Source organism: Elephas maximus, chromosome 8 (genome assembly GCF_024166365.1).
Source record: "Elephas maximus indicus isolate mEleMax1 chromosome 8, mEleMax1 primary haplotype, whole genome shotgun sequence".
NCBI lineage: Eukaryota > Metazoa > Chordata > Mammalia > Proboscidea > Elephantidae > Elephas > Elephas maximus.
The window spans coordinates 3,017,982-3,044,914 of record NC_064826.1 but is presented as its reverse complement, the minus strand read 5'-3'; the positions used below and the strand labels follow the sequence as shown (position 1 = coordinate 3,044,914).

Sequence of the window (26,933 nt, the reverse complement as noted above, 5' to 3'; positions counted from 1 at the left end):
CTTCTGTTAGATCCCTGGGGTATATACCTATGAGTGGAATTGTTGAGTCGCACAGCAGCTCCACCTCTAGTTCTCTGAGGAACTGTCAGACTGCTTTCCACAACGGCTGTATTGTTCTGCATTCCCAACAGCAATGGATGAGGGTTCCAATTTCTCCACATCCCCTCCGATACTTGTTACTATTATTTATCTTGGCCATCCTTGTGAGAGGGAAATGGTATCTCATTGTGGTTTTGATTTGCATTCCTCTGATGGCTAATGACATTGAGCATCTTTTCATGTGTGCTAGACATTTGAATATATTGTTTGGTGAAGTGTCTGTTCATATCCTTTGCCCAGCTTTTGATTGTATTATTTGTCTTTTTGTTATTAAGTTTTAATTGTTTTCTATATATTTTAGACATTAGACCCTCATCAGTTATATCATTCCCAAAGGTTTTTTTTCCCAGTCCATAGATTATCTCTTTACTCTTTTGATAAAATCTTTTGGTGAAAATAAGTAGTTAATTTTTATGAGGTCCCAGTTATCCATTTTGTTTTCTTTTGCTTGTGCTTTCACTGTGTTTGATAATCTATCGTTGAAAAAAATTAGGCCCCAAAGCTTGCGCCTATATTTTCTTCCAGGAACTTTATGGTTTTAGATTTAACCTGTAGGTCTTTGATCCATGTTGAATTATTTTTTGTGTATGGTGAGACGTGTGGAACTTGTTTCGTATTTCTGCCTGTGGAAATCCAGTTTTGCCAGCAAATTTTGTGGAAGAGACTGTTCCTCCCCCATGGAATGGATTTGGCACTCCTGTCAAAATCAATTGGTGATAGATGTTTGGATTTATTTCTGGATTTACAGTTCTATTCCATTTGTCTATGTGTCTATCAATAAACAAGTAACAGGCTGTTTTGATTATCATAGCTGTGTAATTTATTTTTTGAAATCAGGAAGTGTGAGGCCTCCCACTTTGTTCTTCTTTAAAATTACTTTAGCTTTTCAGGGCCTCTTGTCTTCCCATATGGAATTGGGATTTAGTTGTTTCATTTCTGTAAAGAATGCTGTTGAATTATGATCAGGACTGCATTGTATCTGGACATTGTCTCGGGTAGTATCGGCACCTTGACTATATTAAGCCTTCCAATCCATGAGAATGGAACGTCTTTCCATCTATTTAGGTCTTTAGTGTCTTTCAGCAGTGTTTTATAATTTTCATTGTGTAAGTTTTTCACATCCCTGGGCAAATTTAGTCCTGGATGTTTTATTCTCTTATACGCTATCGTAAAGAAGTCATTTTCGTAATCTCCTTTTCAGTTTTTTCACTGCTGGTGTATAGAAATCCATCTGATTTTTGTATGTTGATCTTGTATCCTGCAAAGTTGCTAAATTCCTCTATTCCTTCTAGAAGTTTTTTAGTAGATTATTTGGGATTTTCTGTATATAGGATCATGTCATTTGTGAGCAGGGATAGTTTCACCCCTTCCTTTCCAATTTGAATTCCTTTTATTTCTTTTTCTTGCCTTACTGCTCTGTCTAGGACTTCAAGGACAATATTGAATAGGAGTGGTGAGAGTGGACATCCTTGTCTGGTTCCTGTTTTCAAGGGGAAAGTCCTCATTCTTTCTTCATTGGGTATAATGTTGGCTGTTAGTTTTTCATAAATGCCTTTAATCATGATGAGGAGCTTCCCTTTTATTCTTATCTTGCTAAGAATTTTTGTCAAGAAAGGTGCCAGATTTTATTGAATGCCTTTTCTGCATCAATTGATGTGATCATGTGGTCCTTTTCTTTTGTTCTATTAATGTAGGGTATTACATTGACTGATTTTCTAACGTTGAACCAACTTTAAATTCCTGGAATAAATCCCACTTGATCATAATAAATAATTCTTTTAATATACTGTTGGATTCTGTTTGCTAGTATTTTGTTGAAAATTGTGACATTTGTATTCATAAGGCATGTTGGTCTATAGTTTTCTGCAGTATTTTTGTCTGGTTTTGGTACCAGTCATGATGTCGTCATAGAAAGAGGTAGGGAGTATTCCTTCTTCCTCTGTTTTCTGGAAGAGTTTGAACAGGACTGGTGTCAGTTCTTCTCTAAATGTTCAGTAGAATTTCGTGGTGAAGCTGTCTGGTCCTGGACATTTCTTTGTTGAGAGGCTTTTTATTACTGATTCAATCTCTTCATTTGTTACAGGTCTGCTGCAGTTTCCTATTTCTTTTTGAGTCAACTTAAGTAGGTTATGTGTTTCTCAGAATTTGTCCATTTTATCAAATTTATGGATTTGGTTTGAGTACAGTTGTTCGTAGTGTTATGATCCTTTTTACTTCATTTGGGCCAGTTATAGTGCCTCTGCTTTCATTTCTTATTTTGGTTATTTGAGCCTTCTCTCTTTGTTTCTTTGTAAGCCTAGAGAGTGGTTTGTCAATTTTATTGATCTTTTCAAAGAACCAATCTCTGGATTTGTTGATTCTCTCTACTGTTTTCTATTTCATTCTTTCTGCTCTGATCTTTATTGTTTATTTTCTTCTAGTCGCTTTAGGTTGAGTTTGCTCTTCTTTTTCTAGTTCCTGAAGCTATAAAGTTAGACTGTTTATTTGAGATCTTTCTTTTTTTCTAACGCAGACTTTTATTGTTACAAATTTTCCTCTAAGGACTGCCTTCGCTGCATCCCCTAAGTATTATGTGTTTTCATTTTCATTTATCTCCAGGTGTTTTTTAATTTCACTCTTGAGTTCTTTCTTGACCCGATAGATATTTAATAATGCATTGTTTAATTACCATGAATTTGTGTGTTTTCTAGTTTTGCTTCTGCTGTTAATTTCTAATATTATTCTCTAGTGGCAGAGAAGATCCTTTGTATAATTTCAGTCTTTTTAAATTTGTTGAGGCTGTTTTGTCACCTAACATATGCTCTGTTCTGGAAAATGATCCATGTGCACAGGAGAAAAATGTGTATTGTTTTGATGATGGGTGGAGTGTTGTGTATATGTCCATTAGGTCTAGTTCACTTGTGGTATTATTTAAATCTTTCATGTCCATACTTGATCTTCGTTTTAGATGTCTGTCTAGAATTGAAAGTGATGTTTTGAAGTCCCCTACTATTACTGTGGAGTTGTCAGTTACTCCTTTCACATCAGTCGGTATGTGTTTCACACATTGTGGAGTACGATGTTAGGTACATATGTATTTATAATTCTATGTCTTTCTGACGAATTGTTGCTTGTTTATTTTTAGTTGTGGATTATTTTATCTCACGTTCTAGAAAGGCAGGATTGAGAATTTTAGAGAAGATTTACATTCCTGATTATTTTAGGAGTGTATCAACTGGAATTTCCCAAACACAATTTTGAAACATAAATTTCCAAAGAGTGCATACAGCTAAGTGCTGCCTACTGGAGAGCTACACAAAGCTGGGGGTTGAGTCCTTCCATCCTGAAGGGGGATCTGACTGGCTGGTGCATCACAGTGTCCCTTACACAGGTGGTATCTTAGGTGAAGATACAGATACATGAAGCGGAGTAGGGGGTTCCCAGGTGAAATTGAGAGTGTGTGTGTGGTGCGTTCCACTTGTATCATTGTGCCTATTTTGTGTGCATGGGGAGGAGTGGCTTGACCAAACAAACAAACAAAAAAAACCATTGCCATCAGGTGGATTCCAACTTATAGTGACCATATAGGACAGAATAGAACTGCCCCATAGGGTTTCCAAGGAGCAGCTTGTGGATTTGAACTGCCAACCTTTTGGTTAGCAGCCATAGCTCTTAACCACTGTGCCACGAGGGCTCCACTCCTGAAGACAATGGGGATCAATTGAAAGATTTCAAACAAAGGTGATATATTATCAGATTTTCACTTTAAAAAGAGCATTCTTTTAAAAGGGTTGATTAAAGATATGAAAGTAGAGAATGAGAAATTAGTTATTATACAGTTTACATTCACATTCTGTAGATAGCTTATATGTAGCCACCAAGTTAATTCTGACTTGGTGAACCTATGTATGACAGAAAGAAATGTTACCTAGTCCTATTAATATTAATATATAGTATTATAAAAATAAGCTATATATATTAACATATATTGCATATATACTATATACATAAATGTTTTCCAAATATTATATTGAGGTGTAACTTAGCTACAGGAAATGCAGAGATTTTTAAACTTTCTCTCTTTTTTTAATAGGTTTATCTTGGTCAGGGGTTGACAAACTATAGCCTTCTGGTTAACCATCCACTTTAATAAATAACATTTTATTGGAACATAGACACACTTATTCATTTACGTACTATCTGTGGCTGCTTTCATGCTACAACAGCAAAGTTGTGCATTGCTATAGAGACCATATGGCCTGCAAAGCCTAAAATATTTAATACCTGCTGCTTTACAGAGAAAGTTTGTTTAACCTTGATGTAGGGTTTACTACTGTCAAATAATATTATTTAACATCATTTTATAAAATAACATACTTAATGGAAGAAACTTACCATATTGTCTTAGTTATCTATTGCTGCTATAACAAAAATAACATAAATGGGTGGCTTTAACAGCCAAAAATGTATTTCTCACAGCTTAGGAGACTAGAAGTCTGAATTCAGGGTGCTGGTCCTAGGGGAAAGCTTTTTCTCTCTGTCAGCTCTGGAGAAAGGTCCTTGTGTCTTCGAGTTTCTGCTCCTGGGCGATCTTCATGTGTCTTCACATTGCTCTTCCCACATCTCTGCTCTGCTCCCATGTTCAATCTCTTTTATATCTCAAAACACATTGACTCACCATACACTTTACACTAATCCTGCATCATTAATACAACAAAGACAACCTATTCCCAAATTAGATTATAACCACCCATTGCCATTGAGTGGATTCTAACTCACAGTGACCCTATAGGATAGAGTAGAATTGCCCCATAGGGTTTCCAAGGAGCAGCTGGTGGATTCAAACTGACAACTTTTTAGTTAGCAGACTAGCTCTTAACTACTGTACCACCGGGGCTCCTAACATAGGCATAGAGGTTAGGGTTTGAAACACATATTTTGAGGATGACAACAAAATGTCTATAAAATTTTTGTGCAGAGGTGGGGCCAAGAAGGCAGAATAGCCAGACACTTCCAACGATCCCTCTTACAACAAAGACCTGAGAAAACAAGTGAAACGATTATATTTATGGCAAGCTAGGAGCCCTGAACAACAAAGGCAAAGTTGGAAACACACTGAGTGGCAGGGCGTGGGAGAGCCGGTTCAGAAACAGAGAGGAGTTGCCGGACCTGAATTGCTGGGATACATCAGGCACCATTCCCAGGAGTGGCTGCGGTGGGCTGGTGGTAGCGTTCAGCCACAGTTTACTCAGGGAGAAGCAATTAGCCACATGGCCTATTCACACCTCCGAAACAAGAGAAGAATGGTGCTCTTGGCAAAAGCTAAGTACTTGTGTATATTTCACCATGCCTCCCGCCCCCAAGCTGGCTTCAGAGGCTGTTGGTTTCCCTGGGCCTGAGATAGGCCCTGGTGAGAATCTGGAGCCATTCTCCTGGCCTCAGAGAAGAAATAAATTCACAGTTGGGGGAAAAGATAATTTGCCCGCTTCACTAACCTGGGGAGTTCCAGACAGAAGCGGCTCCTGTCCAGGCTTAAATGGTCTGTGGACTTTGAGTAACATTCCCCCATGCATGGACATGTGTGGGCCTGTTTCAGGAGAATAGGCCCTTATTGGCAGACTGTAACTGTTTCAGCTGTGTGGTGGAGAGATGGATGTTTGATGATTAACACCACTTTGCCTGTTAAACAGGGTACTCACCTACCCGTATCAGGGGCTGAAGGACTGGTCACTCCACTCAGATTACCCAGCCATCTGCAACACGGGTCCAAGGATAACTGGTACCTCCCAGTCCTTACAACCAAAAGCATTGGGTACCCATGGTCCACCTGCAGAACCCACCCACCTGTACGCTCTAGGGAAGAGGGACACGCTTTCCTCAGAGTCACTTGGGGGATAATTCTCAGCCCCCTGCCTTATTGAATGACCCACTGCTGCAATCAGATACTGGTACCTACACCCCTCTAAGACAGTAGCACAGAATCTGTACCACACACTTGATGACTACCTGGACACTTGAGCTGAATCCATAAAGAAAAGGGAATGGACTTCTAGACTGACATACTTGATAACAGCTCTAACCATCTGGGGACAGGACATCAGAGCTTCAAAGGCACAATAATCAAGCTACCTCACTCAAGCAATGCACTTGAGCATATCAAAACAAAACAAAGTAAAAGCTAAGATACAGTAAACAAACATAAAATAAATTAATACAATAACTTATAGATGGCTCAGAGACAACAGTCACTATCAAATCACATAAAGAAACAGACCATGATTGCTCCAACAAGCTCTCAAAACAAAGAATCAAGGGATCTTCTGGATGAAAGTGCATTCCTGGAATTACCTGATGCAGAACGCTTCAAGACATCAGGAAGGAGATCAGGCAATACACAGAGCAAGCCAAGGAACACATAGGTAAAACAGTTGAAGCAATTAAAAACGTTATTTGAGAACATGATGAAATATTTAATAAGCTGCAAGAATCCATAGAGAGACAGAGATCAGAGATTCATAAGATTAACAATAAAATTACAAAATTAGACAACTCAATAAAACTCAGAGAAGCAGAACTGAGCAAGTGGAAGGCAGAATTGGTGAGCTTGAATATAAAGCACTTGGCACCAATATGTTTGAAGAAAAATCAGATAAAAGGATTTTAAAAAATGAAGAAACCTTAAGACTCATCTGGGACTGTATCAAGAGAAATAACCTACCAGTGATTGGAGTACCAAAACAGGGAGGGATAACAGAAAATACAGAGAGAATTGTTGAAAATTTGTTGGCAGAAAAGTGCCCTGATATAGTGAAAGATGAGAAGATATCTATCCAAGATGCTCATCAAACTCCACATAAGGTAGATCTTAAAAGAAAGTCACCAAGACATATTATAATCAAACTAGCCAAAACAAAAGATAAAGAACTTTAAGAGCAAATAGGGATAAACAAAAAGTCACCTACAAAGGAGAGTCGATAACAGTAAGCTTGGCCTACTCGGCAGAAACCGTGCAGGCAAGAAGGCAATGGGATGCCTTATATAAAGCACTGAAGGAAGAAAATTGCTAGCCAAGAATCATATATCCAGCAAAACTGTCTCTCAAATACGAAGGTGAAAATAGGGCATTTCCTGATAAATAGAAGCTTAGATAATTCGTAAAAACCAAACCAAAACTGCAAGAAATACTAAAGGGATAATATCAGGTATCAACCGAAGACTAGAACACTGGACAGAGCAGTCAGAGGTCAACCCAGACAGGGAAATCACAAAAATAAATCAAGATAAAAAAATGCTCAAAACAGGGAAACAGCAGTGTTATTATGTAAAAGAACACAACATTCAAACAAGAAAGAGGGGCTAAGAAATGTAGTCATGGATCATTCAAATGGAGAGGAAGACAAGGCAATATAAAGAAATGAAAGTTAGGTTTAAACTTAGAAAAATAGGGGTAAATATTAAGGTAACTGCAAAGGAAGCTAACTATCCTACTCATCAAAATAAAATACAAGAAAAAAATAGTGACTCAAAAAAAAAAAAAAAAGTGACTCAGCAGAAACAAAATTAATAAAAACTAATAAGAGGAAAACACAATACATAAACTGTTCAGCATAAAAAATTCAGTGTGAAAAGAAAGTATCAACAACACATAAAAAAAGACATCAAAATGATAGCACTAAACTCATATTTATCCATAATTTCACTGAATGTAAATGGAATAAATGCACCAATAAAGAGACAGAAAGTGGCGGAATGGATAAAGAAAAACACCATCTGTCTATATGCTGCCTAAAAGAGACACACCTTAGACTTAGAGACACAAATAAACTAAAACTCAAAGGATGGAAAAAAATATATCAAGCAAACAACAATCAAAAAAGAGCAACAGTGGCAATATTAATTTCTAACAAAATAGACTTTAAAGTTAAATCCACCACAAAGGATAAGGAAGGACACTCTATAATGATTAAAGGGACAGTATACCAGGAGGATATAACCATATTAAATATTCATGCACCCAATGACAGGGCTGCAATTTTCGTAAAACAAACTCTAACAGCATTGAAAAATGAGACAGTTCAACAATTATCATAGGCGACTTCAACACACCACTTTCGGTGAAGGACAGGACATCCAGAAAGAAGCTCAATAAAGACATGGAAGAGCTAAATGCCACAACCAACCAACTGGACCTTATAGACATATACAGAACACTCCACCCAACAGCAGCCAAGTATACTGTTTTCTAGTGCACATGGAACATTCTCTAGAATAGACCACATATTAGGTCAAAAAGCAAACCTTAGCAAAATCCAAACATCGAAATATTACAAAGTGTCATCTCTGATCATAAGGCCATAAAAGTAGAAATCAATAACAGAAAAAACAGGGAAAAGAAGTCAAACACTTGGAAGCTTAACAATACCTTACTCAAAAAAGACTGGGTTATAGAAGACGTTAAGGATGGAATAAAGAAATTCATAGAATCCAAGGAGAATGAAAACACTTCCTATCAGAACCTTTGGGGCACAGCGAAAGCAGTGCTCAGAGGTCAATTTGTATCAATAAATGCACACACCCAAGAAGAAGAAAGGGCCAAAATCAAAGAATTATCCCTAGAACTTGAACAAATAGAAAGAGAGCAGCAAAAGAAACACTCAGGCACCAGAAGAAAGCAAATAATAAAAATTAGAGCAGAATTAAATGAAATAGAAAACAGTAAAACAATTGAAAAAATTAACAAGACCAAAAGCTGGCTCTTTGAAAAAATTAACAACATTGATAAACCATAGACCAAACTGAAAAAAGAAAAACAGGAGAGGAAGCAAATAACCCAGAAAAGAAATGAGACGGGTGATATTACAACAGACCCAACTGAAATTAAAAGAATCATATCAGATTACTACAAAAAATTATACCCTAACAAATTTGAAAACCTAGAAGAAATGGATGAATTCCTAGAAACACACTACCTACCTAAACTAACACAAACAGAGGTAGAACAACTAAATAGACTCATAACGAAAGAAGAGATTGAAAAGGTAACCAGAAAACTCCCAATAACAACAAAAAATGCCCTGCCCTACACAGCTTCATTGCAGAGTTCTACCAAACTTTCAGAGAAGAGTTAATATCCCTACTAGTAAAGGTATTTCAGAGCATAGAAAAGGACGGAATACTCCCAAACTCATTCTGTGAAGCCAGCATATCCCTAATACCAAAACCAAGGAAAGACACCACAAAAAAAAGAAAATTACAGACCTATATCCCTCATGAACACAGATGCAAAAATCCTCAACAAAATTCTAGCCAATAGGATTCAACAACATATCAGAAAAAAAATTCACCATGACCAAGTGGGATTTATAGCAGGTATGCAGGGATGGCTCAACATTAGAAAAACAATTAATGTAATCCACCACATAAATAAAACAAAAGACAAGAATCACATGATTTTATCAATTAATGCAGAAAAGGCGTTTGACAGAGTTCAACACCCATTCATGATAAAAACTCTCAGCAAAATAGGAATAGAAGGAAAATTTCTCAACATAATAAAGGGCATTTATACAAAGCCAACAGCCAACATCACCCTAAATGGAGAGAGCCTGAAAACACTGCCACTGAGACCGGGAACCAGACAAGGATGCCCTTTATCACCACTCTTATTCAACATTGTGCTGGAGGTCCTAGCCAGAGCAATTAGGCTAGATAAATAAATAAAGCACATCCAGATTGGTAAGGAAGAAGTAAAATTATCTCTATTTGCAGATAACCTGATCTTACACACAGAAAACCCTGAAGAATCCTCCAGAAAACTACTGAAACTAAGAAGAGTTAAGCAGAGTATCAGGATACAAGATAAACATACAAAAATCAGTTGGATTCCTCTACACCAAGAAAAAGAACATCAAAAAGGAAATCACCAAATCAATACTATTTACATTAGCCCCCAAGAAGATAAAATACTTAGGAATGAATCTTACCAGAGATGTAAAAGACCTATACAAAGGTAACTACAGGACACTGCTGCAAGAAACCAAAAGAGACCTACAAAAGTGTAAAAACATACCTTGCTCATGGGTAGGAAGACTCAACATTGTAAAAATGTCTATTCTACCAAAAGCGATCTACAGATTTAATGCAATTCAAATCCAGATCCCACTGCCATTCTTTAATGAGGTGGAGAAAGAAATCGCCAACTTCATGTGGAAGGGAAAGAGGCCTTGGATAAGTAAACCATTACTGAAACAGAAGAACAAAGTGGGAGACCTCACTCTACCTGATTTTGGAACCTGTTATACTGCCACAGTAGTCAAAACAGCCTGGTACTGGTACAACCACAGATACATAGACCAATGGAACAGAATTGAGAATCCAGACATAAATCCATCCACATATGAGCAGTTGATATTTGACAAAGGCCCAAAGGCAGTTAAATGGGGTAAAGACAGCCTTTTTAGCAAATGGTGTTGACATAACTGGATACCCATCTGCAAAAAAATGAAACAGGACCCATACCTCACACCATGCACAAAAACAAACTCAAAATGGATCAAAGACCTAAATATAAAATCTAAAATGACAAAGATCATAGAAGAAAAAGTAGGGACAATGCTAGGACCCCAATACATGGCATAAACAATACACAAAACATTATTGACAATGCAGAAGATAAAGTAGATAACTGGGAGAACCAAGCCAAACCGAACCCAGTGCGGTCGAGTTGATTCCGACTCATAGCGACCCTATAGGACAGGGTAGAACTGCCCCATAGAGTTTCCAAGGAGCACCTGGTGGATTCGAACTGCTGACCCTTTGGTTAGCAGCCGTAGCACTTAACCACTACGCCACCAGGGTTTACAGATAACTGGGAGCTCCTAAAAATCAAACACCTGTGCTCATCCAAAGACTTCACCAGAAGAGTAAAAAGATTACCTACAGACTGGGAAAAAAGTTTTTAGCTATGACATTTCCAGTCAGCACCTGGTCTCTAAAATCTACATGATAGTGCAGAAACTCAACTACAAAAAGTCAAATAACCCAATTAAAAAATGGGCAAAATATATGAACAGGAACTTCACTAAAGAAGACATTCAGGTGATGAACAGATACAGGAGGAAATGCTCAGGATCATTAGCCATTAGAGAAATGCAAATCAAAACTACAATGAGATTCCATCTCACTCCAACAAAGCTGGCATTAATCCAAAAAACACAAAATAATAAATGTTGGAGAGGTTGTGGAGAGACTGGAACACATACACTGCTGCTGGTGGAAATGTAAAATGGTACGACCACTTTGAAAATCGATTTGGTGCTTCCTTAAAAAAACGAGAAATAGAACTACCATACGATCTAGCAATCCCACTCCTTGTAATATATCCGAGAGAAATAAGAGCTTTTACATGAACAGATATATGCACACCCATGTTCATTGCAGCACTGTTTACAATAGCAAAAACATGGAAGCAGCCAAGGTGCCCATCAACAGATGAATGGGTAAATAAATTATGGTATAGTCACACAATGGAATACTACACATCGATGACGAACAATGATGAAACAGTGAGAGATTTCATAACATGGAGGAATCTGGAAGGCATTATGCTGAGTGAAATTAGTCAGTTGCAAAAGGACAAATATTATATAAGACCACTATTATAAGAACTCAAGAAGTAGTTTAAACAGAGGAGAAAATATTCTTTGATGGTTATGGGGGGCGGAGGGAGTGTGGGAGAGGGGTTTTCACTAATTAGATAGTAGTTAAGAACTATTTTACATGAAGGGAAAGACAACACACAATACAGGATAGGTCAGCACAACCGGACTAAATGAAAAGTAAGGAAGTCTCCTGAATAAACTGAATGTTTCGAAGGCCAGCATAGCAGGGGTGGGGTTTGGGTACCATGGTTTTAGGGGACATCTAAGTCAATTGGGATAATAAAATCTATTAAGAAAACATTCTGCACCCCACTTTGGAGAGTGGTGTCTGGGGTCTTAAATGCTAGTAAGCAGCCATGTAAGATGCATCAGTTGGTCTCAACCCACCTGGACCAAAGGAGAATGAAGAACACCAAAGACATAAGATAATTACGAGCCCAAGAGACAGAAAGGGCCTCGTAAACCAGAGACTACACCAGCCTCAGAACAGAAGAGCTAGATGGTGCCTGGCTACAACCGATGACTGCCCTGACAGGGAATACAACAGAGAACCCCTGAGGGAGCAGGAGAGCAGTGGGATGCAGTCCCCAAATTCTCGTCAAAAGACCAGACTTAATGGCCTGACTGATACTAGAAGGACCCTGGTTGTCATGGTCCCCAGACCTTCTTTTAGCCCAAGACAGGGACCATTCTCAAAGTCATCTCTTCAGACAGGAATTGGACTGGAGTATAGGATAGAAAATGATACTGGTGAGGAGTGGGCTTCTTGGATCAAGTAGACACATGAGACTATGTTGGCATCTCCTGTCTGGAGGGAAGATGGGAGGGCGGAGGAGGTCAGAAGCTGGCCGAACAGACAAGAAAAGAGAGAGTGGAGGGAAGAAGCGTACTGTCTCATTAGGGGAGAGCAATTAGGAGTATATAGCAAGGTGTGTATAAATTTTTTGTATGAGAGACTGACTTGATTTGTAAACTTTCACTTAAAGCACAATAAAAATTAAAAAAAAGTTGAAACTACTAAGTCATAGTAAAATAACCATAGAAATGTTTCATTATTAAGCCAGTGAAATCATTTGCACTTTTCTTGACAAAATGAAAATAAATAAATAAATAAAAAGGATTGTATTTTTTTCTGGCTTAAATTGTTTCCTACCAAATTTTCTTTCTTACAGGTAATCTTCTCTCAAGGTTTGTTTAGATCTTGAAAAAAAAAAAAAAAAAGCGTTAGGAACACCTGGAAAAAAAACTTTTTTGCGATGTTTCAGCAGAAATTTATTATTTTTTATAGAAGTATCCTGGTAGTTAGTTATAGCAACAAAAACATTTTTCATAAGCCCAGTTTACATGTGTCAGTATACCTATAAGGCAAAACTCTGTGCTAATTTACTTTTTGAACGTTCTTGCTGAGTCAGAATTGACTCAGTGGCAGTGGATTTTTTTTTTTTTTTTTTTTAATGTGCTCTGGTCAGCTCTGTCATTATTACCCCATTACAATGATCCTTGAAATCGTGTGGTTTTGTCTGAACACACTACAAGCACATGTTGTTGTTTTCGTTGCTGGCAGTGTTTTTATAACCACTAATTTTATCAGATTTTCTGGTGTTTTAGATACAATATTGTGGTATTAGTATTTGTGAGCTTATGTAAATAACTTTTTTGAAAATGAAGTAGTAATTAAAGGAAAAGAAGGAGAAAAATATAAAAAACTTTAGCACAAAAATATTACTAAGGGTTCTGTATAGTCTGGTACGGGAAGTGGCCATGGGGGGTGTGGTTGACACCACGAGTTACCAGACTGGGTGATGCCAGCCTGACTGATGGCACTGACATGATTCAGACAAGCTCTTTGTCACTGCATAAAAAGCACCACTCTTCCTCCATTGTCCAATCGCGTGTTCATCATCTTCTTTTAAAGCCTCGCTAGAAGCACATTTAACATCCACAAAGCGACATTGTTTTGTTGGTGCAGTGTGTATTCTCTAAGACAACAGAGATTTTCTCTGTAGCTCTCCTCACTTCCGTCTGGACCCTGAGCAGAATTCCCTTTGGTGTCCATAATTCATTCTACTGTGTATGTCAACGTGGCACATCAGTGGCAGTTCTGTTTTTTTGTTTTTTAATTTAAATACAAGAAAAAATATTTTACATTTACTCCCATATTTACCATTTCCAGCATTTCTCTCTTCATGTAGGTATGATTTTCAATATACTAAAACTCCCCTGCAGCTGAAAAAGTCACATTTCTTATAGTCTAAGATCTATTGGTGATGAATTTGATCAGCTTTTGTCTGTGTTAAACATTTTTACTTTAATTTCATTTTTAAAAGATATTTTGCTGGATTTAGAATTTTAAGTTGACATTTTCCCCTGTTTTAATCACTTTGGAGCCTGGTAGTGCAGTGGTAAAGCGCTTGGCTGCTAACCAAATTGTTGGCAGTTCACACCACCAGCTGCTCTGCAGGAAAAAGATGTGGTAGTCTGCTTCTGTAAAGATTTCAGCCTTGGGAACCCTACAGCACAGTTCTACTCTGTCCTTTAGGGTGGCTGTGAGTCAGAATCAACTTGGCAGCAATGATTTTTGGGGGATTTCATTAAATCACTTTAGAGATATTGTTCCACTGTCTTTTGGTTCACTGAGAAGTTGTTGCCTTGTGACTAATTTTTTTTTTCTTTTTTCCTTTTGCTACTTTTAAGATTTTCTTTTCTTTTTTTTTTAAGCAATTTATTTTGATATGCGTCATTGTGTGCTATTTTGTGTTTATCCTCCTTGGAGTTCAAACAGCCTCTCAGATATCTCAGTTTATGTTTTTCAGCCATTATTCCTTCACATTTATGCCCCAATCTCTACCTTCTCTGCTTCTAGGACTCGTTTCGCAGGAGTGTTAGGTGCTTAATATTGTCCAATTATTCCTTCACATTTATGCCCCAATCTCTACCTTCTCTGCTTCTAGGACTCGTTTCACAGGAGTGTTAGGTGCTTAATATTGTCCAACAGGTTACTGGGGTTCTATTAATTTTTTTCAGCCTTTTCTCCCATTGAGCTTCAATTTGGATGGTTTGTAAGACCCTGTGTTTAAGTACACTGATGTGTTCGTTTGCAGTATCTGATCTGCTGTTAAGCCAAGTCAGTGAATTTTTCATTTCAGATTTAATTTTCAGTTCCAAAATTTCCATTTTGTTCTATTTATAGTTTTTGCTTTTCAGTTAGGGTTTCCAAATTTGCTAAGTCAATATTTATAAGTTTTCTTTCAGATAATTGAACCAATTTATGATTTCTCTTTTAAAGCCCTTGTCTGCTAATTCCCTCATCTGTCATTTTTGGGTCCATAATCTAATCTATTCAATAGAGCCCTGGCACCACAGTGGCTAAGAGCTATGGCTGCTAACAAACATCAGCAGTTTGAATCTTCCAGCCACTCCTTGGAAACCCTATGGGGTAGTTCTGCTGTCCTATAGGGTCGCTATGAGTTGGAATTGACTCAACAGCAAAACTCAATGACTCAACAAGTCTATTGGTTGTTTTATATTCTAGTTATGAGTCATATTTCCCTGCTTCCCCAAATTTATAAATTTTCAAAAATAAATTGTAAACTAAAAATTATGGCTGCTATGTTGTTTCTCTGGTGGCACAGTGGTTAAGAGCTCAGCTGCTAACCAGAAGGCCAGAAGTTCAAATCTACCAGCTATTCCTTGGAAACCCTATGGGGAAGTTCTACTCTGTCCTGTAGGGTTGCTGTGAGTTAGAATCGACTTGATGGCAAGGGGTATGTTGTTGTTTATCTAAATTTTTGTGACCTTTCTTAATGTCGTGTTCTTTTTTTTTTTTTTTTTCATGATCAGGGAGTTAACTTACTTGGGATCAGCTTGATCTTTTTTGAGGTGTGTTTCTAAACTTTTTTCAGAAGTGTCCAGAGTAGGATTTAGTTTAGGACTAAATTATCCATGTTTGTACTGCATGCCCTTCCTGGGTCTCCACGGAATACCTGGAGTTGTCCATCAAGGTCTCTCCATCTTGGTAGGTCTGAAGTCAAACTCCTCCCAGTCCTGTGCAGCCTCTGATTGTGGTTCATCTCGTAACTGCCTTTACGTGGTCTTTTGGAGCTTTGGTCTGAAAACACACAGCTCAGCATTTGTCTAGAACCTGGGCTCCAGAGACTCATGTGCAGGTGTCTAGAGCTCTCTCTCTGCACAGCATCCCTTTGGACACGCTACTCTGCACATCCAGCTTCCGCAGTAGCTGTGGATTGTGTGCTCTGTTTGGGCTCCGCTTCCACCTGCCACAAGCCAGGAAGCTCTACAAGCAGAGAGCCAGGTGTCTTGTGGGGCTTTGGCTTTCTTCTTTTGCGGACCAGTTACCCCACTGCCTGTTCTGTCCAGTAGCTAAAAACAATCATTTTGTATGTTTCGTAATCATTTATGGTAGGGGAGCTATTCTGTCATAGCTGGAAGCAGAAATAAGTCATATGAAAATTGTTAAATGAATGATATTTCTGTGCTGATTTACAAACTGATTTTCATTTTAGCTGTCTTCATAGAATAAATTGTTTTTATTGTCAGCTTTTAAATGTCTTACTTTAAAAGAGATGCATATATTTTAACATACTGTATATTGGATAATTTATTGAATATTTTTTTCCCATTTACTTTCATTAGTAGCTAAACTCATCCACAAAAATATATATACACATATATTAGAGTGCTAAGCATTATGCCGTATTTTCTATAGTTTATGTGCAGCCATGGTTATTTTAGATATTACTACAAATTAAGAGTATTTTTGTTCTATGTGAGTGTTGTTCTTCCAATAAATCTTTTTTTCCATTCTCACTACTTGCCAGCCAATTATCATATTTAACCAAGATAAATTTCACTTGTTTAGCAACTCGAACCACGTTTCCGGAGCTGTGGTCATGAAGAGACGTTGACTGCGCCTCTCTTAGGCATTAGTTAAGGCACTGTGGATCTTCTATCTGCCTTAAGTTCATGAGTACAGGCTGAGTGTAAGATTAGACCTCATCTTAAGTGCTAATAGTCTTTGAACTCTGAACTTTTTAAAGCAAAATAGATGTTGGAGTTGTATATATTTATTTTCAATTTTGTTTATAATTTATCAAAAAGGTGAACCTTTTTGGAAAGGGAATTAGCAGGTTGTTACATATTTTTACCTAGTGATTTCAGCTGAAGAACTCATGGTAAATTGATCAGCCCTCAGCCAATTAGACTTTGACATGTACTAATAAGATCTAATTGAGGAATTATGAAGACATTTGCTCCTGAGAAAATGAGCACATAATTGCTCCATAAAGAGGTTAAAGTATCAATGCTGTTCATCTGGAAGAATATTAGTTGGAATCCTAAAAGCACCTGTAAAGGACACCTCATAATACACCTATGAAATATAGCACCCTGAAGGCCAATTAGACATGTAGAACGATCCATCCTCAGCTGTAGGTGCCGGGCTTTAAACACCCTCTTTCCCCTTTGCCTCTGCCCTCCAGGTGCAGGGGGCTGGTCCCCGTCTGACAGTGACCACTATCAGTGGCTCCAGGTGGATTTTGGCAGTCGGAAGCAGATGAGCGCCATCGCCACCCAAGGGAGATACAGTAGCTCCGACTGGGTGACACAGTACCGGCTGCTGTACAGTGACACGGGCAGGAACTGGAAACCCTACCACCAGGACGGGAACATCTGGGTGAGTCGTCACAAAGCAAGGCCAGGTTACCATGCAGACGTTTGATAATGGTGGGAGATGTGCATTTGAAAATGTTAGTGTTCCTTCTCTCTGAGGTTCATGCAGTTGTCAATGTTTATTAAAGACCTTTGAGAGGCAATCAATAGGTGGGGCAGATCAGTCAGTGGATAGATACAGGTAGATAGATAGTAGATAGATGATAGAGAGAAAAGATATATAGATAATAGCTAAATGATAGATAGGTAGACAGATGATACATTAGATAGGCATGGGATAGATAGTTACAGATAGATAAATATATAGATAGATATAGGAGATGGTACCATAGATAGATAGATAGATAGATAGATAGATAGATAGATAGATAGATAGATAGATAGATAGATAGATAGATAGATAGATAGATAGATAGATAGATAGATAGATAGATAGATAGATAGATAGATAGATAGATAGATAGATAGATAGATAGATAGATAGATAGATAGATAGATAGATAGATAGATAGATAGATAGATAGATAGATAGATAGATAGATAGATAGATACACAGACAATAGATAGATAGGTCATAAATTTATAGATCGATAGATCCTTTTCAATCAAGGAGACAGTGGTCTTGGTTGAAATGATTATCCGGTGTCTGGGGTGTGGGACTCAATCTTGGCCATACATTCCAGTTGCTTGAGGCGTTTTACAGTATAGGGATGGCTGGCACACCCAGGTCAATTAAATCAGAGTCACCTAGAGGAAAGTTATAATGAATAATACTTAAAGCTTGCTTTTAATGTGAACATCTTAGATTTGAGTAAAATTATGAAGAAAATAATTTAGAGGAGTGGGGCATTAAGATATGTTAAGAAAAGTGATTACCCATATTGCAGGACCTGTTTTAAACCCTTATTACAAACCTATATTCGCCGGAGAAAAACATAAACATTTAATCCATTTTACACGTAAATATTTCAATTAAATTTGAAAGTTGCATGTATTCAGTCTATTATTTGCAAGTCGAATACCTAACAGTGGAGGGATCTATTTTAATAATTTTAAAAAGCAATCAGAACCGAAATCTAGTAAAGCGATCAACATCAAAAGGAAGGAAGGGAGGGAGAAATGAAGGAAGGGGAGGGGGAGGGTGGGAGGAAGGAAAGATGAAGAGAGAGAGGGAGGGAGGGAGGAAGGATGGGGCAGTTTGTTTTTTTACTGTCATGTCCTTCACAGTACTGGGCAGAGTGTTGGGGATTTTCAGCTGATTGGGGCTCACTCCTGCAGGTATGTTAAAAGTCCCCAAGTATTTGGGGAGCAGCAGAGTTGCAAAGTGCTGGTGCGGGTGTCCAGTCATTTTCACAGTTGTACCCACGATGGTCACTGCTGGGTGAAATGAGGTAACCTGCTGATAATACGTGTGTCTCCCTGGGTCCTGTTCTAGAAATAATGGCTGATAAGCCATAAGGTTAAAGCAAGAGTGTTGTGTATCTGGATGTATAAGTCATGGGGAGCTAGTAGTGGGGAACACCCCTGTTTATGGAAAGTCTTCATGTCATAATTAAAGTGTAATTTACAGAGAATTGGTTTTCAACTTGTGTACATAATGGAGTCGCCTAGAGAGTTATAAAACACATTATGCCTGGGTCTGACCCCCAGAGATCTGTGGTGTTTCCTGGGCATGGGGATTTTAATGCCCTCCCTTGAACATGATGCCCAGGCGAGGCTGAGCCAGGTCTCAGATTGTTTTCTTAAGGGCGGCCTGAAGGTGGGACGGATAAAGGAGGAGGATTGTGATAAAAAGCTGTAGAATAGAAAAGTAGACAGGACCTTACTTAAAGCGTAGCAGAGAGGCTGATCAATTCACCAGCCAACCAAACCACTCACCAACCAACCAAGTAACTGAGAATAAACAGGGGATGCTCCTATCACAAGTGTGCCCAGTAACCCCCTGCTTACTTTCTCACTAACTGTTTGTGGCTGTCACCGAAGACCAGAGCAGCAGGTAGGTAAAACAATTTAAGAGGCTGCAAGCCAGACTCCAAGCTATGTTTGACGTTTCAGATTTGGGAAAGTCTTCATCTCACAATCAAGAGAGTGTTTCAGTCCTCTCTTATCACCATCCTATCCCTTCTTGCTGAGGTAGTAAGGAAGACGAAGGTGAAAACACGGACCTGGAATTTATTTAGCATTCTCGTCGGTTAGGAATATCCTCGTTCTGACTGTACGCAGAGACAGAAGTTCAGTGGGCGAGGGAGGGTAAAATTGTCCAGGGTGACTTAGTCACTTCAGGGGCTAAGTGAAATGCCAGTGGTTGAGTCGGGAGTGAAGCCATCACACAGTAAAAGAGCAGGAGTCATGGGGGTGGCCTGAGTCCAAAGGCCAGGATCTCAAGTCTCAGGATGGCCGTAAAGACTGGGTTCCTCTTGTCTCCTGCCTTGGTGGTGTTCGTTTTGTTACCTCCTTTCAAACTGTGTGTCTCCCCTTAAAAGTAAACACGCCATGTGATGAGTGATGAGGGAATATTTCTGGGAAAAAAACTTCAATGAACTAATTATGAAATTTTAAAAGAAATTACAACTAGATTAAGGCTCAGTCTAAACATCAGAAAAGCGTATTTACGTGCCAGTGAGCCACCAACATACTGATTATGTTACTTTAATAATCTATGACAGAAATATTTTAATCCTCACTGATGCAAAAGAGTCCATGGCTCTAATATATTCTAAAAGAGATAAAATTCGGTGTTTTCTAAAAACTCTTGAGTACTTTAGAGCTTATGTCTTAACACACATTAAGTGATTGAAATTCAGCATTTACAAATCTCAACAAAAATAATTCTGGTGCTTAAGTTTATTAGAAGTGGTAATTAAATATTAGAGTTTCTTTTAATCTGCTACAATTTAACATAAGGAATATTGAACCTAAATGAAAGAATTCAGACACATAGTAGGATTGAGTGGCTTCAGTGGGCAACACCTTATAAGATGTGAAGTTTCAGATAGTGCAAAAAATTTAAAACAGATGTAGTTTTTGAGTTTTCTTTTTCCCATCCATTCATGTAAGGATTGAGTGCCCAAGAAAATGGACCATGGTGTAAATTCAGTAGCTTGAAGATTATCTTTTAACAAATGCAAATGATTATTCTTTCTACAATTGTAGGGAAATGGATAACATGACTAATTTTGTTACAATATTCTTTCTGAATGACCATAGGAAGATTCTGAGCTACTTTGTGATTACTGGATAATATGTTAAAATAAGCAAAGAACAAGTAATATAGATGAGAAATTACAACAGAGTTTGAAAAGATTTTTAAAATCATTAACCTTACAGTATGGAATTAGAGTGGCTTTTGAAAAATTTCTGAAGAATGGTTTATCTAAATATTTAATACTCAAAGTAGTGGGTTGCTGAATGTGCTTAACTAGCCCAGACTCCTATTCAGCTTCGATAATACTGACCATAATAGAATTCTTTACACTTTATCCACAATGCCATTTCCTTCTATTTAGATTTTCCTTCCAATGGGAAAGGAAACATATGTGCACATTGGTAAAACTGCCAGAAAAACCATTGCATGTTCATACCCCACAAAGTCTAATTTCCTAACCTGAATGGTTTTCAGGTTTCTTAAGTATAGTCTGTTGGCGAGAAGCAGTCTATATAAGTATTTCTTACCAAAAATCCGTTAAGCATTATATTAAATAAGAATTCCAGCAGGTTTCTGCTAAGAATTTGCATTTAGTTTTGCTTGGGAAATTCAGTCACTGGTTTTGGAATGTAGATATTTGGAGCCAAAGTGGAAAACTGGAGTGTGAGTGGTGAATGAACACCGTACAGGACAGTGACACACTATCAAGTTAGCACTCATGGTAACATAGGTGCATATCTGTGTGTGGTGTCGTTACTGTATTCATACTTGATGAGAAGAGGCTTATATATTAATAATTATTTCTTAAAACAATTTTTAGCCTTTTTGTTACAATGGGAGGCAGGTACCAGAGTAGGGGTCAGTGACCACTATATGCATTCGATGGAGGTGCCCACAGCAGTTAGAAGATTAATTATATGCTTTCATTTTCTAAATATTAAGTCTGTAGCTAGAATATGGATTTTCTGTTTTCTTTTTAAACAAGTATCCCATCAACCAATAAAAATTCCTGAAACAGGCTTTTAGATTAGCCAGTAATTAGTTGTTTGGCAAGTGACAGCCCAGATATGGACTGAATTCAAGTGTCTGGGATCATTTATTTGGTTTATAAACTTAGAGAAGCCACTTTATTTCTCTGCGCCTCAAATTCCTAATCTGAGAAATGACAATAATTAAAAAAAAAAAAAAAAAAACCGTTAGGAGATTTGGAGTCCCCGACTGGTACAAACAGTTTACGTGCCTGGCTGCAAACCATTTGAGTCCACCTAGAGATTTTTTTTTTTAGAGACACCTCGGGAAAAAGCCTGGTGAACTACTTCTGAAAACCCAGCCATTGACAACCCTGTGGAGGACGGTCATAGTCCGGCACACACAGGGCTGCCATGAATCGGAGTTGACTCAAAAGCAACCGGGTTTTACTGGGAGGTTTAAATAAGATTATGTACGTAAAGGAAGTTTGCAATCTATAGAGATTTAAAAACGTGTGTTATCAGTTGTCGAGCTTAGAGATATTCTACAAAACTAGTATTTTTTTTCAATGAGCTTGTGTTCCTTTCTATCCTTTCCAGATCAAATTTGCCTCTGTTTACGGCTTACGTGGAAGTGTTTTAATGTAGGAAATGGGCTTAAAAGCAGGAGGTGCAGTGTGGGCAAATCTGGGGCATATTTTCCAATTTGCAGATGGAGTGGCCCAGGGTACATAGTGCAGTGAAGGGAGACGGAGAGGGAACGTGGCCAGCAGACCCAGCTCCACGCCAAGTGCCACTGCAGGCTTTAACAGATCATTTGTCACCTGAATGAGGGCCGTGTGACCAATGAGCCATGTAAGGGATCCTGCCTAAAAACGGATAGATCATTCTGTCCTACCTTTCCAGCCATTTGCGATGGCAGTCACACTAATGTTCCAAATTAATTAAAAACCTGTCCCACCGATGAGTGTGAGACATGCCTCTGTGTCTCAGCTCAATGGCATGTTAAGATTCTCTCGTTAAATTTAGAAATTTTCTGCATATAAAACTAATGAGGACAGCCGTCCCTGTTGCTTGCTTATCTATCTTCCATCATATACTTGCTCTCTCTACTTCACTGTGGCACCGTAGCCACTCCTGTGGCCTGAAACATGCCCATGATCATGAAGATGGTGCAGGACCCGGCAACACCTTGTTCTGTTACACAGAAGGTCTCCATGAGTTGGAGCCAACTCTGCGGCAACGAGCCTACAACCACTTCCCCGAGGACGCTAAGGCAGCTCTTTTCTCCAGCAGCTGTGACTCCCCTTGCTAGTCTGTATATAAGGAGCCCCTGGGTGGCACATATGGTTAAACGCTCAACTACTAGGAAAAAGGTTGGTGGTTCAAACTCACCCAGAGGTGCCTTGGAAGAGAGATCTGACGATCTGTTTCCAAAAGGCAGCAGCCTTCTGACACACACGGAATGGCCGTGAGTTGGAGTCAACTCAACGACAACTAACGAGAAATCTGTGTATACACGCTCAAAGTTGCTATAAGTTATGTCAGAGAAAGACCGAGAAAGCATATTCAAGATAGTTGTAGAGAAAGCTCATTAAGAGATAGAACAAATCAGAGAAATCAGCATTTACCACTTTCCAAAATGACCCCTTATATACACGTGGTAAAAATCTTCCAGACTTTTATAGATGAAAAATTTTCCAAGGTAAATTTGGAATAAGCTTCACATTTCCATGAAATAGATTTTTCTGTTTACACCTCATTTGGACTGGGTGATATTTTTAAAATCTCATGAATTTTAATAAGTTGTGTGGCTATCCCAGGCCTTTTTGCATATACGATAATCCCTCTACTGGTGAATTTTGACCACCTTTCTAAATAAGTATTTGTGTTATGAGATTCTGATAATTAAGAGGTCATGAGATTTCTTCCGGTGTAAATTTGTGAGTCACACACACATACACACATGTACATATAGAACCATTCTAACAAATATGGTTATATGTTTAATCTTTTTCCAAAAATTGGAAGGTAAAAATAAGATGTTAATAATATCGACTACATATTGTTGGAAAACCCTGGTGGCATAGTGGTTAAGAGCTATGGCTGCTAACCATAAGGGTCGGCAGTTCAAATCCACCAGGCGCTCTTTGGAAACTCTATGGCACAGTTCTACTCTGTCCTATGGGTAGCTATGAGTCAGAATCAACTGGACGGCAACTGGTTTGGTTTTTTTGCTTTTATATATTGTTTACATATACTGTTAGAGTGGAAAAAAAAAAGTGGTACAATCTTATATGATTAGATTTCCTACATCAGTAAAATAGCGGTCTACAATTCTTCATAGTTGAGTGCATTTTCCCTGTGAGATAAGAATAGAATATACGTAATATTTGTTCTAGTTTTTGAAAGCGCATGTGATTGCTGGGAAAGAAGAGGGTTCTCTATAAGTACACCCATAGTCTCAGGTCTGCTTATTTTCTTCAGGGCTCAAATAATGGAGAGGCCAAAATTCTGCTAATCAGACCAAGGCTGGGTTTAGGTGACAGAAGCCTAAATGACTGAAGGTGAAATCAGATTTTTATCACTTGTTGACAGACGGGGGATGCCCACAAATATTTTGAATAAGATATTTGCTCCCTCCTTGAAGATGTGTGTTTACTCCGCTCAGACTGTAGCTTAATGGAAGTCAGCCACTCCTTGGAAACCCTATGGGGGGTTCTGCTCTGTCCTGTAGGGTCACTATGAGTGGGAATCCATGTGATGGCAATGGGTAGAAGAATAATATGACTACGTTGCAGGGGAAAGGTAGGTTAGAGCAAAGTAAACTATCCTCACAGGATGTATTGCACTGGGAAAATCTGCTGTAAAAAAATTCTTTACAGCTTTACAAAACAAAATGTCACTTTGAGGACTAAGGTGCACATGACCCAAGCCATGCTCTTTCATTCCCCTCATATGCATGTGAAGCCTGGGCAATGAAAAAAGAAAATAGAAAAAGAATCGATGGATTCAAATTGTGGTGTTGGCAAAGAATACTGAATATAGTGTGGGCTGTCGGAAGGTGGGCTGTCGGAAGAACAAACAAATCAGTTTTAGAAGTACAACCAGAATGCTCTTTAGAAGTGAGGATGGTGAGTCTTTGGCTTGCTTACTTTGAACATGTCATCAGGCAAGACCAATTGCTAGAAAAGGACATGGCGGTGGATGTAGGGAGTTAGCAAAAGTGAGGGAAACCATCAATGGGATGGATTAACACAATAGTGGTGAAAATGGGGTCAAACATCAAAGGTCATGGAGATGGTGCAGGGCCAGACCATGAGTCAGAGCCAACATGATAAAACCAACAACAACAATCCATCCTTTTCTGGGGGTGGTAGGCACCCACAGAAAGCAAGAATAGCCATTAAAAGGACAGACTCTGGACTCTGACCACTTAGGCTGACCCTGGCAACTTCTGTAACTTGTCTCTGGAGCCCTGGTGGTACAGTGGCTAAGTGCTCAGCTGCTGACTGAAAGGTCCACAGTTGGGACCCACCGGCCACTCCAGGGGAGAAGGATGTGGCAGTCTGCTTGCCTAGAGATTACGGCCTTGGAAACCCTACGGGGCATCTGCTCTGTCCTGTAGGGCTGCTGTGGGTCAGAATTGACTTGATGGCAGCGGGTTTGGTGTTTCTGTTTTTGTTGGTTTTTTATCTCTGTGTAACACTGGGCAGGTGCCTTAAACATTCTGTGCCTGACACCTCAGCTGCAAAATAGGCAAATGATAGTAATTCTCTCACTGGGCGGTTGTGGAGATTGAGTTAACAATCCACCTGAAGAACTTAGAACAATGCTGGCCCATGTCAATCGCTGAGTTACTATTATATTCTATTAATCTGTGACTTTCAGATGGATCACCGTCACATACTGCAATCTGTCTGTTCTTGAGTGTTCAAAGAGCCTCTTCCTGCCACTACACAGTAGCTTTTCTCGGTGAGCGTTGGCATGTGTATTGCATCACATCTGTGCTGCTTAGCCTGAAAAGGCCAATAACTCACTTTCCAGTGTAACCGAGAGTGTTAATTTATGTTATTGGAATCATGGTCGCATTAATTGTCACACCGAATCCCATGCATCACCGTACAAACTGGGTCTGCAGAGTTCTTTCAGACGCAGGTTTTTTGACTGTGCTGTTAATTTAGATTTAGTTTCATGAATTCACTTGTGTTAACTTTGGGTGTGCAGAGTATAAATAGCCTGTTTTTGCCTGCAGTTCTCCACTGTCTTCTTAGGCTGATTGAAAAGAGTAAGGTGAGGAGACTCCAGCACAGACCTGTAAGTGCGACCTAGGACAGAAGTTCTGGTTAGCGAGGAGGCTGGGAGGCCTGCAGACAGTGTGAGGTGCTCCCTGGGCCAGCAGCTTCATGTCACCTGGGGGCTCATTAGACATGGAAACCTCAGCCTACCCCAGAGAGCTGCAGGACCTGCATTTTAAGTGACGCATAGATAGTTGTGTCATAGACCCACAGGAAGGCTTGAGTGCATGGCTGTGGATATCTGAGGAGTGCTCATGAGAAAGAGGACTTAGATGTGGTCCCTGTGTTCTCAAACCAGAAGGGAGAACTGGGATTCGCAGTGTAAGCACAGACAGAAGTAGCATGAAGGAGAAGGAGCAGATTAATGTTGCTTTGTTAAGGTGGCACTTACTGACAGGGCTTCTAGCAGGTTCTTCCTGGTTCAGTCATGGCCCAGGAAGCAATGCCAGAACACAAGAAAACAAGGGCAGCATATGTGTTGCATAGCAACTAAACCTCTTGCCTGTTGAATTTTCAGCAAAGCCGGTGTCCTGCACAAAGATGGCAGACAACCTCACCACTTGGAATGCATGTAGCTCTCCACAGTCGTGGCAATAATTCTATCTCCCACATCAAGCTCCTGAAAGGCTCACTACCCCTCTTCCAAGTCTCCCATTCCAAGGTTTCAACTAGTAATTTTTGCCATTCCAGTTATTGTTCCCTTTCAGCCAAATTCTAAAAATTCAGCTCTGTTCCTGTTTCGCTTTGTTGGCTGTGACTGAACCAGTTCAAAATGGTTAGAAGCCCTGCTTACTGAGCAGCTACTGTTTACTGAGGGTGACCAGTACCAGGTACTGTCAAGTCGGCTCCAACTTGTGACCACCCCACGTATGTCAGAGTAGAACTGTGCTCCATAGAGTTTTCAATGGCTGATTTTTTAGAAGTAGATTGCCAGGCTTTTCTTCTGAGGCACATCTGGGTGTACTTGAACCTTCAACCTTTTGGTTGAACCCAAGCATGTTAACTTTTGTACTTCACAGTGACTCCTACTGAAGGCTGACGATATAGAAATGAATAAACAAAGACACAGTTTCTGTCTTCTGGGGTGCAAAATCCA

General features: G+C 39.0%; 1 protein-coding gene across 1 annotated transcript in view; it reads left to right on the top strand.

The window, feature by feature from the left end:
* The window catches only part of CNTNAP2 (contactin associated protein 2), a 2,020,907-nt gene that overhangs the window by 561,910 nt on the left and 1,432,064 nt on the right, over positions 1-26,933 (top strand). Inside the window, exon 4 of the mRNA XM_049894552.1 lies at positions 17,237-17,430. Coding sequence (XP_049750509.1) covers positions 17,237-17,430 — 194 coding nt within the window. The remainder of the gene's footprint in view (positions 1-17,236; positions 17,431-26,933) is intronic.